Genomic DNA, 17,252 nt, shown 5'->3' with positions numbered 1-17,252 from the left:
AAAGTTATAATTTCTCTACTGGCGCTTGAAGTATGTTTTCATCATACATATAGTACGGTTCAGTTAGGATACGTGATGCTGTTTGAATAAGAAAACTGAAACGTTTGCAACTAAATGTGATCGATCATCTTCGGTACGGTACAGTTTGCTCACTTTGTGCATTTGCGATCTCTCTCGTTGACATTCAAAGGCGATGTTGGAGTTGATTAGAACCTAGTAACACCCATCAACTGCTGTTCTCTAAAGAAAATTCGAAATGAAAGAGGATAACACGTTTTCGTATTAAATGCGTAAATAACGTGGCTGATAGCAGTTAACTTGTTAAAAATAAAGACTGAAGTAAACGATATCTTCATTTTAATGTTATATACGGAGATTAAGTAAGAATGTGATACACCTCAAGATATGGCAGAGTACATCACTGATTTCAGAGGATATTTCATATCTTCTCACGTCTAGTTATGGCTATTTACATGTAAATTTTTCGCGTAGAGGTTATTTCTCTACACACGTTTCAAATATGTTTTCATGATAGGCTACATATACGGTTAGGTTAGGTGACACTGTTTGAAGAAGAAAGCTGAGGTGTTTGCCACAGAAATCTCTGGAGTGATACCGTATTTTTCCGAATCCAAGACTTTTTTTTCTCAGAATCTCATGCAAAAACTTAAGGGTTGTTGCATTCGCGGCCTAACAGTAAGTTAATTGATACCACTGGCAACTACCGCGGTAACCACACTGCTTCTTTTCACACGCGCACAGAACTCGTTGACAATAAACGACCGCCTCTTTACTACACATCGCTAGCCGCGACAACCGGTTGTGCAGTGCCTGTGTGTTTCTCAAATCTGCAGAATGGCATCAAAACATGCGACCCTTCGAATTCTTAGAAAAGCCATGCCTACTCAGTGGCAGAGTCATAACGCGTCTATTGTACTTGACGCTCAGTAAAATTAAGGTTTATAGACAGCAGGTATATTTTCGTGATGGACAGTCGTATTGTAAAGATACGTGGAAAAGGTATTGTCAGCAATTTTCAACAGGTTCTAGTCGATATTATGATGCCAATTTTAAGTTAATGTTTATTAAACACTCGAAAATGTAAAATAATTGTGCAGCCGCAAGAAAATACAGCATAGGCCTAAAAAGCCAATATTTGGCGATAGCGTGAAGACAAAGAGTTAAAAAAATGTGTACTGTACAAAAAATGCATTCAGTGGTCCGCAACAAGGACACTTTAAAGAAGTCGAAAATGAAATTGTGAGGTATGTGCACGAAAAATGCAAGCGCGGAATGGCCATAGCGTGGCGCAATAAACTCGTTCATTGACTTTCAACGTTCGCGATTAGGCCTATACATCGCTAGCCGCTGAATTTGGCCGAACCCGACAAGCGAGACGTGCGTGTAGCGGCAGCCGGTTATATCTGACGCTGCGTAAAAGTAACAGTTTTATAGACAGCAAGAATAATTTCCTGATGGATCGTTGTATTGTAGAGAAGCATGGAATAGGTATTGCCGGGAAATTTTCAACGAGTTCTCTTCGGTATTATGATGCCAATGTCAAGTTAATGGTCCTTAAACCCATGAAAAAAAAGAATTGAGCAGGGCCTACTGTACAACAAGGCATTCATATGATTTTACAAACTTCTTTTTGAGCCTGATTTAAATTTTTTGAAGGGAAAAGTGGGGTTCATCTTGGATTCGAATAAATACGGGAGTATATTTTTTTCAGAATGAAATTAAACACACACTTTCACGTAGTATCGGATTACGAAAAATAACAAACAAGTAAGCCGTAGTGTGGATATCATCTGCGGAAACACAAGTTTTGAACAAAATGATCGCCGTTTCGTACCGATTTTAATGTGCATGAAGGGTTTTCCGACTTTTATACAAAAATCGGATATAACGACAATCCGTTATAGCGAGTAAATTTTTCGCTGTTGTGAATTCTCGCTATAACGGACTTCTACTGTACCTCCTCTATGAATCATGTGACCTTGCCGCGGTGGGGAGGCTTGCGTGTCCCAATGACGCAGATAGCCGAGCCGCAGATGCAACCATATCGGATGGGTATCCGTTGAGAGATCAGACTAACGAATGGTTCATCGAAAGGGGGGTAGCAGCCTTTCGGAAGTTGCAAGGGCGGCAGTCTGGATGATTGACTGATGTGGCCTTGTAATAATACTCAACATGGCTTAGCTGTGTTGATACTGCTACACGGCTGAAAGCAACGGGAAACTACAGACGTAACTAACTCCCGAGGACATGCAGCTCTCTCTGTATGAATGATGTACTGATTATGGCTTCCTCCTGGGTAAAATATTCCGGAGGTAAACTAGTCCCCCATTCGGATCACCGGGTGGGGACTACACGAGAGGGGGCGATCATCAGGAAATGGATACTGACATTCTGCGAGTTGGAGCGTGGAATGTTAGAAGTTTGAATCGTTGTGGTAGGTTAGAGAATCTGAAAATGGAGATGGATAGACTAAAGTCAGATGTAGATGGTATAAGTGAAGTACGTTGGCAGGAAGAACACGATTTTTGGTCAGGTGACTACCGAATTATCAACACGAAATCAAACAAGGGAAATGCAGGAGTTGGTTTAATAATGAATAAGAAAATAGGGCAGCAGGTAAGCTACTACAACCAGCATAGTGAAAGAATTATTGTTGTCAAGATAGACACCAAACTAATGCCCACCACAATAGTGCAGGTCTATATGCCTACTAGTTCAGCGGATGACGAGGAAATGGAAAGAATATATGAAGAGGTAGAAGATTTAATACAATATGTAAAAGGTGACGAGAATCTAATTGTGATAGGAGACTGGACTGCAGTGGTAGGCCAAGGAGGAGAAGGTAATACAGTAGGAGAATTCAGATTGGGAGAAAGGAACGAAAGAGGAAGTCGGCTGGTTGAATTCTGCACTGATCATAATTTAGTCCTTGCCAATACTTGGTTCAAACACCACAAACGACGGCTGTATACGTGGACGAGACCTGGAGAAACTGGAAGATATCAAATAGACTTCATTATGATTAGGCAGAGATTCAGAAACCAGGTGTTGGATTGCAAAACTTTCCCAGGAGCGTACGTGGACTCTGACCACAACTTGTTGGCCATGAAATGCCATCTGAAGTTGAAGAAATTGAAGAAAGGAAAGAATGCAAAAAGATGGGATCTAGACAAGTTGTAAGAAATGAGTGTGAGGGATTGTTTCAAGGAACATGTAGCACAAGGGCTAAATGAAAAGGCTGAAGGAAACACAATAGAGGAAGAGTGGATAGTCATGAAAAATGAAGTCAGTAGGGCTGCTGAAGAGATGTTAGGAAGGAAGAAAAGATCAACTAAGAATCAGTGGATAACTCAGGAGATACTAGACCTGATTGATGAACAACGAAAATACAAGAATGCTAGAAATGAAGAGGGCAGAAAAGAATACAGGCAATTAAAGAATCAAGTGGATAGAAAGTGCAAGGTAGCTAAGGAAGAATGGCTGAAGGAGAAGTGCAAGGATATCGAAGGTTGTATGGTCCTGGGGAAGGTAGATGCTGCATACAGGAAAATCAAGGAAACCTTTGGAGAAAGGAAATCTAGGTGCATGAATATTAAGAGCTCAGATGGAAAGCCACTTCTAGGGAAAGAAGACAAAGCAGAAAGATGGCAGGAGCATATCCAACAGTTGTATCAAGGTGAAGATGTAGATAATTTGGTTCTGGAACATGAAGAGGCTGTTGATGCTGATGAAATGGGAGACCCAATTTTGAGGTCAGAGTTTGACAGAGCTGTGAGTGACCTAAATAGGAACAAGGCACCTGGAATTGATGATATTCCCTCTGAATTACTGACTGCCTTAGGAGAAACCAGCATGGCAAGGTTATTCCATTTAGTGTGTAAGATGTATGGGACTGGAGAAGTCACATCCGATTTTCGGCAGAATGTTGTTATACCTATTCCTAAGAAAGCCGGTGCCGACTGGTGTGAAAACTACCACACCATTAGTTTAGCATCTCATGCCTGCAAAATTTTAACACGTATTATTTACAGAAGAATGGAAAAACAAATTGAAGCTGAGTTGGGAGAAGATCAATTTGGCTTCAGAAGAAATGTAGGCACACGAGAAGCAATCCTGACTTTACGGCTGATCTTAGAGGATCGAATCAAGAAGGACAAACCCACGTACATGGCATTCGTAGATCTAGAAAAGGCATTTGACAATGTTGATTGGACCAAGCTATTTACGATTCTGAAGGTGATTGGGATCAGATACCGAGAACGAAGAATTATCTACAATCTGTATAAAAGCCAGCCTGCAGTGATAAGAATCGAGGGCTTTGAAAACGAAACAGCAATCCAGAAAGGAGTGAGGCAAGGCTGCAGTTTGTACCCCGTCCTTTTCAATGTTTACATAGAACAGGCAATAAAGGAAATCAAAGAGGAATTTGGAAAGGGAATCACAATCCAAGGAGAGGAAATCAAAACCTTGAGATTTGCCGATGATATTGTTATTTTATCTGAGACTGCAGAGGACCATGAGAAGCTGCTGAATGGTATGGACGAAGTCTTGGGTAAGGAGTACAAGATGAAAATAAATAAGTCCAAAACAAAAGTAATGGAGTGCAGTCGAACGAAGGCAGGTGATGCAGGAAATATTAGATTAGGAAATTAGGTCTTAAAGGAAGTAGATGAATATTGTTACTTGGGTAGTAAAATAACTAATGATGGCAGAAGTAAGGAGGACATAAAATGCAGACTAGCACAACCAAGGAAGAGCTTCCTTAAGAAAAGAAATTTGCTCCCTTCAAACATTGATATAGGAATTAGAAAAATGTTTTTGAAGACTTGTGTGGAGCGTGGCATTGTATGGAAGTGAAACATGGACGAAAACTAGCTCAGAAAGAAAGAGAATAGAAGCTTTTGAAATGTGGTGTTACTGAAGAATGCTGAAGGTGAGATGGATAGATCGAATCACGAATGAAGAGATACTGAATCGAATTGGTGAGAGGAGATCGATTTGGCTAAATTTGACAAGAAGAAGAGATAGAATGATAGGACACATCTTAAGACACCCAGGACTTGTGCAGTTGGTTTTTTGAAGGAAGTGTAGGTGGTAAGAACAGTAGGGGTAGACCAAGGTTTGAATATGACAAGCAGATTAGAGCAGATGTAGGATGCAGTAGTTACGTAGAAATGAAAAGGTTAGCACAAAGTAGGGTGGCATGGAGACCTGCATCAAACCAGTCTTTGGACTGAAGACTCAAAAATCAACATGTTAAAATAAGTAGGTTATGATAAGATAGCCTAAATACTTGGTTTATGCTTCAACTAGATGATCATCGTACCTTTATGCTAAAATCCATACTAAAAGGAACATCATTACTATAATGAAGTTTAAAACTAGAGTAGATGATCAGCATTTCCAATTTACATACGTTACTTACTTCTGACTCTCAACTGCCTGGAAGTTTCATCGTGGGTAGTTTTTGAAATCTCTGATTTGTTATATACTGTACAGGGAGTTTGGCACTTTCAAGCAGAATTTTACAAAAATTAATGCATGAAGTATCCTGAAAATGAATTTTAGTTTTAATTATTTCGTTAACACTATCCACACTAAATCTATTCTTTTAATCAGTCCACAAAGCATTTGTGATAGAAAACACTCTGCCTGCAGCAGCATTAGTACCAGGTAGAGCTAGTGCAAATACAGTAATGAGATGAAAATTTTTATAGCAGATATCTTGGGACACAAGGAAGTTGAAAATGAAACACCAATTTACCAAAACACTTAACAGTTCTTGGTTCATGGTTTTCACTTCACGTACATTTTTAATGTGGTTATCTTCCTCTAAGAGTTTCTCTTTTCATATTTCTTTCACAATACATTAATCAAAGTTTTAAGATTTTGTTGAACCGACTTCCAAAGAAGAGGATTTTTGAGCTGTACTCAGTTGAGTTTCAGCAAAGGAAATGGGTAAGCCCACTTTCCAACACAGTAAATTAATGTGTCATAAAATAAATTTGAAATATCCAAGCATTCGGATTTTTTAAGTAAGCCATCATCTTGCAGCATGACTGAATTTTCATAGTTTTAAATTTTCATCCTTTCCCAATTTCATTTACCTTGTCAATATTTCTAACACGTTCAAAACTTCATTTGCTGACGCATCTGCTGCCTCAATATCTTTTATGGTTGATGAAAGCACTTTCAATTGACTCTGAATAAAATAGAGCCAGAGCAGTGATTGAGGATCTCTAAAGGATTTAAGATCATAGAAAGAAAAAATGATTTTAGCCCCTTGTAAATATTAATAATTTTATTCACAACCAGTTCCAAGGGAAGTCATGTACTTTTTACACTACCAAGCACTTGTTTATACTCCACTTCAGCAAACTGGCAAAACTCTTTCACTTCTTCAACCCGAATGGTGGGAATGTGGAAATATTGGAAAATTTTGTTCAAAATGATTTCTATGTCTACTGGGAGACTATCAGCACAGGTTTGTGCCTCTTTATGCACTATGTGTGCTTCACATCCTACACCATGAATGTTGTTCTTCAGCAAATGTTTACGTCTTGTAAAATCATCGTGTTGTCTCTTTGTCCCTCCACCTCCGAAGTTTGTATTACATTTGTTGCCTCATAATGCAACAATTTTATCCCTCAGATGGAATTTATTAAGAACTTCCACGATAAGATTTGTTATAACATCAGCCATTTCACTTGTTATGTTTTGAAAGTCAGTCACCTTCACTTGGCAGAAAATATCTAACAAGCACTGGTATCAATTTTACACTTTTGTGATTAAAAGTGTCCACCATAACTGAAATGTACTTTGCATCTCTTTCAACTCCTCACAAATTTGATGCACTGCATATAGCACCAACACATGCACTATTATTGATTCACAGTTGGTTCTTGAACAAATAAGGTTCTTCTCAAACAGCTTCCTGATTATCCGCTGACTTAAAGGAATGGTTGTGTTCCATCATACGGAGAGCAGGCAAACCTTCCTCAGCAGCAAGACATTTTCCTTCATCATTTATAACGGTATTTCATAATAAAATACATCATACCTTGAGACGAACTTTTGCTTGAAACTGCTAGCTTGTGTTTTTTCACATTAATGTGTTGCACAACATCTGATTGGCCACCATGGTCGATTGAAAAAGTACTTTTACACAACGTGCAAAATAATTTCCTGCTTTGCTGTTCTAATTGCAGAAATGGACATTCAGCTTTAATTTCGTCAGAAACAACACGCTTTCATTTTGGCATTTTTATAAAACCAACAAGTATCTCTAACTGCTGATTCTAACCACACTTCTACATGCGGCAAGCAACCTGAAGCAATAGGCAATGCACAAAGAGACCGGAAACGACAAACTGCATGCCACGTGACATCATTACGTACTATCAACCGAAGAACTTCAAAATTCGTGTCTTGTTCAGTTTGATTTCATCAAAGGGTGTATTTTCTTTACTCTTTGGGTACAACAACAGTTGTTCTACACTTGGTTGTGTTACACGTTACTTAAAAACACGCTATCTCAAAATATATGGGACCATTAATTAAAAAAAGGGACAATTTGCGTCCTGTATGCATTTTGTCGGAACAATGGGATAATCAAGGGAGGTAAAATATGGTCAGCCTATGTTAGTATGACATTAAACCATTAGTTTAAAAAAATTGTTAATCATCAGCACTCGTTTAAAGAATGAGTTTGCCATTTTACGAAGATTATGGATCACAATACTAACAGTCTAAAAAGAGCCTGAAAGACTGCTGTAGTCAATTATCCCATGAATATTATGTGTGATTCAACTGATGTTTGGCTACAAACATTTAAAGATCTGTGTTCAAGAAAAAGGTATATATTTCGAATAACATACCACAAATTCTTAGGATAAATCCGTATACCTTCACACCTACAAATAGTATTTTTCTTTTCCAATCTGTGCTCAATATATTGTTATTATAACATGCAAAATTATTATGGTCATACTAGGTATATTCCTTTAGCATGAACTGTTTACCATTTGCTCTATTCTCTTCCAAATTCATCTGTGAAAAATCACTCTCCAATATGGGAAATTTTTCATCAATTTTATTTCTATGGTGAATGATGGGATGCTGTTCAGCTTCATCAAAAAGATCAAATTCTTTTCTTGGAAAAGAGCAGGAAAAGGCAAAATCTCGATGAGTAAATAGTGGACTATCAGCAGACTGTGGTCTTCTCCACCCTTTGAAGGAAGTTCTTGTTGACTCAGAACCCTGAAAAAGATGATAAACAACATTAATGATATTAACAAACAGATAGTTTTTTTAGCAACTATTGTATTACTACTGCATTGCATTAGTTCATTCAGACACAATGAGAGGATACAGAAATTCAAAAATCTCTCTAGACAGGAAACAAATGAAATGAAACTAGCATTTCATAAACAAGAAGTTTATGGCTGAAGTTTATTTATTTAGTGTATGATGTTTAGTGCCAGGTATTTGACCCACCAGGTGAGATCTTTCTACTTGATTCCCATGGGCGACCTACACTTCGGGTGGTGATGATGATGATGATGATGATGATGATGATGATGATGATGATGATGATGTAAGGAGAGGATGAAACTTGGTGTCAGCACATAGCTTACTCCTGTTATATAACACCAAAGGGTCTGCTCAAGGTTTAACATCCCCATCTGATGGAAGAATTACCATCAACAGCATCATATGCCCTCACTCCATATGAACACTGCGGAGATGTTTGGAATTAAATCCAGGCTTTTGACACAGAGCGTAGAAATTAAATACCACCACCTCTCTCACCCTGTCGGACAACATTCGGACGATGACATTTTTTTCCACCAACAGGACTTGAAATGCTAACCATGGTGTCAGAACAAATAGACATGGTGTCTTAACGATCATGGCTGAAGTAAAGACAAAGTTATGATGAGTTATATCATTCACTTATGAAAATCAAATATAGAAAAGATTTTTTATCCTAAAGAAATGATAAAAATTATTTTATCAAGCAGAGTTACCATATCATATCCACTGTTTTCTTAAAGAAAGAAGGAGAATATCATTAACATGAGCCAGCATAATAAAAGAGCTTACAGTTACCTGAACTCAGAAATCCACACCTTCAGCATATCTCGTCCAATAAACAAAGCAACATTCTCTATGAAGGGTCTATTGAGCTCTTACAGAAGGTATTTTACATTCTGATGGCAATTTCAAAGTTTTAAAAGTCAACTGCTTATTCTATTCTATTCCAGAAGGTACAAAACAGTTTTAATCTAGATAGGCCTACTTAATAAAACTGAAATTCTCCTTATCTGCACCTCCACTTATGACCTGCTCCACAAGGAATAGGAGAAACCCATGACACATCACGTTCCCTTCAACAAATATTCAAGGTTTATATTCATATTATAACACATTCCACTAAAACTAGAGTTATCATTAATGCAATGTATGCTCTAGTTTAATGTGTTACATGATTCATTCCATAATCACTGGTAACACTATCCTTCGAGCAAAAATTAACAGTAATGTATGGTATGTTGTTGTTGTTGTTAGTGATATCAGTCGAAGGACTGGTTAGACGCAACTCACCCTACCACCGAGCTCGATAGCTGTAGTCGCTGCAGTAGCACACGGGGGTGAAACGCTGGTGACCAGGAGTGAGTTAGCTGGAAAATTTATAATGTCCAATAACGGACCATTTATATTGGTATTATTATTAACAGCCTTAAACAAAGAAAAAAGGAAAAGAAGAGGAATTAGAGAAAAAAGAAATTCTAAGGAAGATACTTGGGTCAAGAAAAGCTGAGAGTACCAAGATGCGATGAAGTGATAAAAATGTTTTATAGCCGAACTGAAAAATTATCAGACACCCTCAGGAAAAGGAGAATTTCTTTTTATGATCCCTTGGGCCAAATGAACCCAAAAGGACTGACAAAATAAATATCTGACAATTTTGACAAAAATCCCAGAACACAAATAAGTTGATTCATCAATGTGAGAAACAATTTATCACAAATGAGGATTAGAAAAGCAAAAATTCTAGACAGGCTGACATTTTACAACAGTATTAGACAGTTTGAGGGTTTTAAGGAAAAAGACAGAAAACATGCAAATTTCTAGATGTATCTTTTTACTTACTCTCTTCTTTACAGGTGTTGTAACAAGTTATTGGAAACTTAGGAAGGCATGATCTTTTTTTAAATTTGTATGTTTTCAAACTGCACTTTTGCAAATAATAGTTAATTTCCTAAAAATGTACAGATAATTGTCAAGTGTCATGTGATTATATTGTCCTATTCTAACATACTCTAACACAGAAATCTTCTAAATCTTCTAAAGTTCAAAACATTAGGCTTATAGAATTACAGAATGAAGTACATTAAGTTACAACCATCATGTAAATCACCATCATCTTCCCTCCCAGAGCACACTACGTATGTCAGCACAGTAGAATTGAAATTCGAAATTTATTCCACTCTGACTACTGATTTTGTGTTCTTTATGAGTGTACTGACACATATTATATGCTTTAATAGTGTTACTCTCTGAAGGAAACTGGGAGTTCTGATTATATATACTGAACAAAGGTTCTAGATTGTATATGACTACAACCAAGTAGTACTGGAAATTGTGGCTTCTCAAAATATTCTATATTGAGTCAAACAAGCAGCTATGATGAACACGAATAAATACGCCAAGTCAATAAATGAATGACAGTGTGAGAATATGACTAGAGAAATATGCAAGTCTTATATTTATACTCAGCAATTACACAAGAAAATACTTCAGTTAATTTGCAGACATTAAAACAAGCATGTTGTTGTTTGAGTCATCAGTCCATAGACTGGTTTGATGCAGCTGTCCATGTCACCCTATCTTGTGCTAACCTTTTCATTTCTACGTAACTATTTCATCCTACATCTGCTCTAATCTGCTTGTCATATTCATACCTTGGTCTACCCCTACCGTTCTTGCCACCTACACTTCCTTCAAAAACCAACTGAACAAGTCCTGGGTGTCTTAAGATGTATCCTATCATTCTATCTCTTCTTCTCGTCAAATTTAGCCAAATCGATCTCCTCTCATCAATTCGATTCAGTATCTCTTCATTCGTGATTCGATCTATCCATCTCACCTTCAGCATTCTTCTGTAACACCACATTTCAAAAGCTTCTATTCTCTTTCTTCCTGAGCTAGTTTTCGTCCATGTTTCACTTCCATACAATGCCACACTCCACACGAAAGTCTTCAAAAACATCTTTCTAATTCCTATATGAATGTTTGAAGTGAGCAAATTTCTTTTCATAAGAAAGTTCTTCCTTGCTTGTGCTAGTCTGCATTCTATGTCCTCCTTACTTCTGCCATCGTTAGTTATTTTACTACCCAAGTAACAATATTCACCTACTTCCTTTAAGACTACATTTCCTAATCTAATATTTCCTGCATCACCTGCCTTTTGTTTAGGACTTATTTACTTTCATCTTGTACTCCTTACCCAAGACTTCGTCCATACCATTCAGCAGCTTCTCATGGTCCTCTGCAGTCTCAGATAAAATAACAATATCATCGGCAAATCTCAAGGTTTTGATTTCCTCTCCTTGGATTGTGATTCCCTTTCCAAATTCCTCTTTGATTTCCTTTATTGCCTGTTCTATGTAAACATTGAAAAGGACGGGGTACAAACTGCAGCCTTGTCTCACTCCTTTCTGGATTGCTGTTTCGTTTTCAAAGCCCTCGATTCTTATCACTGCAGACTGATTTTTATACAGATTGTAGATAATTCTTTGTTCTCGGTATCTGATCCCTATCATCTTCAGAATCATAAATCCAATCAACGTCATCGAATGCCTTTTCTAGATCTACGTACGCCATGTACGTGGACTTGTCCTTCTTGATTCGATCCTCTAAGATCAGACATAAAGTCAGGATTGCTTCACGTGTTCCTACATTTCTTCTGAAGCCAAACTGATCTTCTCCCAACTCAGCTTCAATTTGTTTTTCCATTCTTCTGTAAATAATATGTGTTAAAATTTTGCAGGCATGAGATACTAAACTAATGGTGCGGTAGTTTTCACACCTGTAAGCACCGGCTTTCTTGGGAATAGGTATAACAACATTCTGCCAAAAATCGGATGGGACTTCTCCTGTCTCATACATCTTACACACTAAATGGAATAACCTTGCCATGCTGGTTTCTCCTAAGCCAGTCAGTAATTCAGAGGGAATGTCATCAATTCCAGGTGCCTTGTTCCTATTTAGGTCTCTCACAGCTCTGTCAAACTTTGACCTCAAAATTGGGTCTCCCATTTCATCAGCATCAACAGATTCTTCATGTTCCAGAACCAAATTATCTACATCTTTACCTTGATACAACTGTTGGATATGCTCCTGCCATCTTTCTGCTTTGTCTTCTTTCCCTAGAAGTGGCTTTCCATCTGAGCTCTTAATATTCATACACCTAGATTTCCTTTCTCCAAAGGTTTCCTTGATTTTCCTGTATGCAGCATCTACCTTTCCCAGGACCATAAAACCTTCGACATCCTTGCACTTACATGTAATAAATATCATTTTTGGTCTGTATTGATGATATTTGATTGAAATAATAACATTAAGTTATTTATTAGACCACCTAATCAATACAAAATCGTCTTGAATGATTCACATAAATTTGTTAGCTAATAGTGGTACATGTTTCGCCTTCCCTGAAGGCATCATCAGCCATAGTCTTAACCTTAAATTAAAAATAAGCGTCTAAATAACATGTAGTAATGAAATGAATTTTAAAATCTTGAAGAGATTTGAAGTATAATAACATTAAAAATAACAATGATGGTTTGAAAATACAATGTGATGAGATATAATAGTGGAAGTATTAACAAAATTAACATTAGAAGGCTGCTAAAATAAGTACAATGGATAAAACAACAGATTGTTATACAACAAGTAGTAAGATTGCATAAAAGTAAAGTTGATAGTCTGGCGGTTATAATTAGACGATGGCGAAAAATCGTATATAATCAAAGTAAAGAAGAGAGAATAAAAGTCAAAGTTAGTCGAGAGATCCGAAGTTAATCATGATCTTGAAGATAAAAGACGAAAGTCAGATGCATATGGTGAAGTTGTAGAACACGTTGAGGATATGAAGTTGGTGAATAGAAGTTGAAGAACAGTTCCAAATAGGATCACTATGGACCATCTCAAAATTTGAAGTGATGTTCAAATGTTGTAAATTGTGAGTTTGTAGATATTCTAGTTGAAAAAGCATATAAAAGTGGAATCTGTAAAAGGAAGCAAGAAACGTAGAGTTAATTGTGTGAAAAGATATTTGAAAAATATTGAAGTAGAATCGTGTGCACTTACCATTTGACGGTGACAAAGATAGCTTGTAACATTATGAGTTACAAGTATTTGCAACAGTAGACTTCTTGCTACGTGTGTTATAACTGAAGTTTTGTGCTGGAGGGGGATCTGTTTGTGTTGACGTAACTATTGGAGGGGGGCTGCTATTGGTGGGAGGGAAGGAAGAGAGTGTATTACTGCGCGTGTTGTAACGGTGTAAGGCTATTGGAGGGAGCGATGTTACGGTGGGTGTGGCTATGGGTTTATTGGTTGTATTTGAATTAGAGGTACTAGCGGCGGGGGTAAGGGAGGGACGTATATTAGCTGTAGGGGAGGTGGGAACTCTAATTGATGTGAGGTTGAAGATTTTTAAGAATTTGTTGGTGAGGGAAGTTGATTCTCGTAATAAAATAAGAATCTGTTCATACAAGGGGCTTTTTTTATCAATAGTGTCATTTAGATTTTTATCTTTATTAAAATGTTGGTCGAGAAAGATAAATAAGTTTTCATATTCTGTCATGAGTTTGCTTTTATCGACTCTTCTAAGGATATGGAGGTCTTGTTCTATTGTGGTGAATTTATGCCTGGTGTCCCTCATATGGTTGGCCATTGCGGAGAATTTGTTGTGTCTTTGGGCATTGTAATGCTCGGCGTATCTGGTAGAGAAGCTGCGGCCAGTTTGGCCAACATAAGAAAAATTACATGTAGAGCATTTCAATCTGTATATTCCTGATCCAGAGTAACTATTGTCTGTGATGTTAATAGAGTTGTGATTGAAGAATAAATTACGATTAGTGTTTTTTGTTGTGTAGGCTATTTTTATTTCGTGCTTCATTAATGAATTGGTTATCGGGTAAATGCTATGGTTAGTGAACATGAATTTAGCGTATTTTGGTTTGACGGGTTTCAATGGAGTTAAATTGGTAGCTAGTTTCAGTTTGGTTTTATTGATGATTTTATCAATCATACTCGTGTTAAATCCATTGAATTTAGCTATTTCCTTGATGAATAGTAATTCTTTCTTTAAATTAATAGAGGACATAGGGATCTTTAATGCTCTATATATTAAACTGTGATAAGTGGCTTTTTTATGTGAGTTGGGATGTAAAGAATCATTTTTTATGGTTGTTGGAGAAAAGGTGGGTTTTCTGTATATTTGGAAGTCGAATTTGTTCAATGCTCGTGTGATTTTGATATCTAAGAAGTTCAAAGAGTTATTGAACTCATCTTCTTTAGTGAATTTAATATTATTATCTAAGTTGTTGAGAAATGATAGTATGTTATTGCTGTTGTTGATTTGTTTATCAATGATAGCTATGGTATCATCAACATAGCGATGCCAAAGACAGAGTCCGTTGATGTTATTAATAATCTTACTATGTTCGAGATTATCTAAGTATATATCGGCTAGTATTCCAGATAACGGGTCTCCCATCGCTAGACCTTCTTGTTTGTAAATTTTCTTATTGAAGGTAAAATAGTTGTTGTCTAAAACGAAATTAAGTAATTTTAACCATTCATCAATTTCGATTTTACTCAATGTGCTATGTTTCAACAAATTGTTTTTTATGATGTTAATAGTATTGTTGATAGAGATATTAGTATACATGTTGGTGATGTCAAAAGAACATAAAATGTGGTTTGGTTGTAGACTGAACTTATTTAGGGAATTACAAAGTTCGATCGAGTTCTTTATGGGGTTGGAGTTGTGAAATTTGAAGTGTTTTTTTAGGAATTTGTGTAGGAATTGAGAGGTTTTATAGATAGGACTATTGATACTATTAATTATAGGCCGAATGGGGACATCATTTTTATGAATTTTGGGCAGTGATCTGACTGTAGGTAATTTTGGGTTCATTACAGTTAATTTCTGATAATCTTGATCATTTAAAATGAAGTTAGAATTTTTAAGAAGGTTCTTTAAGTTACGCTGTATTTTGTTTGTTGGATCTTTGTTGATTAAGGTATAGGTATTGTCTGGAAAAAACGTTTGTTTTATTGATGTAATCTTGTTTGTTCATTATTACTATGGTGTTGCCCTTATCTGCTTTTGTAATTACTACGTTCTTGTTATGGATTTTGGATTTCAGGTTTAGAATTTGTTTCGAGACGTTGTAGTTATTATTAGATGTTATCTCATTAATCAAAGTTGGGAGTTTCTTTTTTACTTCATATCGTACGTCATTCTGTTTATCAATTGGGATTTGTTTATCGATATTAGTTTCGGTTTCAGCGATGGTAGTGATGATGTCTTCTGCCTTTTTGTGATTAGGCCAATTATGTTTGATGCCTTTATCTAATAGATTTAATTCTTGGTTAGAGAAGGTTGCATTAGATAGGTTGATTGTAGTGGGAATGTTAGTCAAATGGGAAGGGGACACTTTGTTGTTTGTATTTTGGTCAGGAGTTTTACATTTGTTTTCTTGAAGACAAAGTAATTTATGGTTTAGGGTTTTCTGTTTCTTGTCTAATACGTAAGATAGTTTGAGGTCAGTGTACCTTAAAAAAAAAATTCTTAAAAATCTTCAACCTCACATCAATTAGAGTTCCCACCTCCCCTACAGCTAATATACCTCCCTCCCTTCCCCCCGCCGCTAGTACCTCTAATTCAAATACAACCAATAAACCCATAGCCACACCCACCATAACATCGCTCCCTCCAATAGCCTTACACCGTTACAACACGCGCAGTAATACACTCTCTTCCTTCCCTCCCACCAATAGCAGCCCCCCTCCAATAGTTACGTCAACACAAACAGATCCCCCTCCAGCACAAAACTTCAGTTATAACACACGTAGCAAGAAGTCTACTGTTGCAAATACTTGTAACTCATAATGTTACAAGCTATCTTTGTCACCGTCAAATGGTAAGTGCACACGATTCTACTTCAATATTTTTCAAATATCTTTTCACACAATTAACTCTACGTTTCTTGCTTCCTTTTACAGATTCCACTTTTATATGCTTTTTCAACTAGAATATCTACAAACTCACAATTTACAACATTTGAACATCACTTCAAATTTTGAGATGGTCCATAGTGATCCTATTTGGAACTGTTCTTCAACTTCTATTCACCAACTTCATATCCTTAACGTGTTCTACAACTTCACCATATGCATCTGACTTTCGTCTTTTATCTTCAAGATCATGATTAACTTCGGATCTCTCGACTAACTTTGACTTTTATTCTCTCTTCTTTACTTTGATTATATACGATTTTTCGCCATCGTCTAATCATAACCGCCAGACTATCAACTTTACTTTTATGCAATCTTACTACTTGTTGTATAACAATCTGTTGTTTTATCCATTGTACTTATTTTAGCAGCCTTCTAATGTTAATTTTGTTAATACTTCCACTATTATATCTCATCACATTGTATTTTCAAACCATCATTGTTATTTTTAATGTTATTATACTTCAAATCTCTTCAAGATTTTAAAATTCATTTCATTACTACATGTTATTTAGACGCTTATTTTTAATTTAAGGTTAAGACTATGGCTGATGATGCCTTCAGGGAAGGCGAAACATTTACCACTATTAGCTAACAAATTTATGTGAATCATCCAAGACGATTTTGTATTGATTAGGTGGTCTAATAAATAACTTAATGCTATTATTTCAATCCTTGCATTTCTCCTTCAGCCATTCTTCTTTAGCTACCTTGCACTTTCTATCCACTTGATTCTTTAATTGCCTGTATACTTTTCTGCCCTCTTCAGTTCTGGAATTCTTGTATTTTCATTGTTCATCAATCAGGTCTAGTGTCTCCTGAGTTATCCACTGATTCTTAGTTGATCTTTCCTTCCTTCCCAATGTTTCTTCAGCAACCCTACTGACTTCATTTTTCATGACTATCCACTCTTC

At 36.6% G+C, this 17,252-nt stretch overlaps 1 protein-coding gene across 1 annotated transcript in view; it reads right to left on the bottom strand.

The window, feature by feature from the left end:
- The window catches only part of LOC136863193 (centrosomal protein of 131 kDa), a 253,612-nt gene that overhangs the window by 165,317 nt on the left and 71,043 nt on the right, over positions 1–17,252 (bottom strand). The window contains exon 6 of the mRNA XM_068226334.1: positions 8,043–8,280. Coding sequence (XP_068082435.1) covers positions 8,043–8,280 — 238 coding nt within the window. The remainder of the gene's footprint in view (positions 1–8,042; positions 8,281–17,252) is intronic.

Source organism: Anabrus simplex, chromosome 2, assembly GCF_040414725.1.
Source record: "Anabrus simplex isolate iqAnaSimp1 chromosome 2, ASM4041472v1, whole genome shotgun sequence".
In the NCBI taxonomy this organism is placed as follows: domain Eukaryota; kingdom Metazoa; phylum Arthropoda; class Insecta; order Orthoptera; family Tettigoniidae; genus Anabrus; species Anabrus simplex.
Note: the sequence above shows the minus strand (reverse complement) of the source record. Positions and strands in the feature narration are given on the sequence as shown.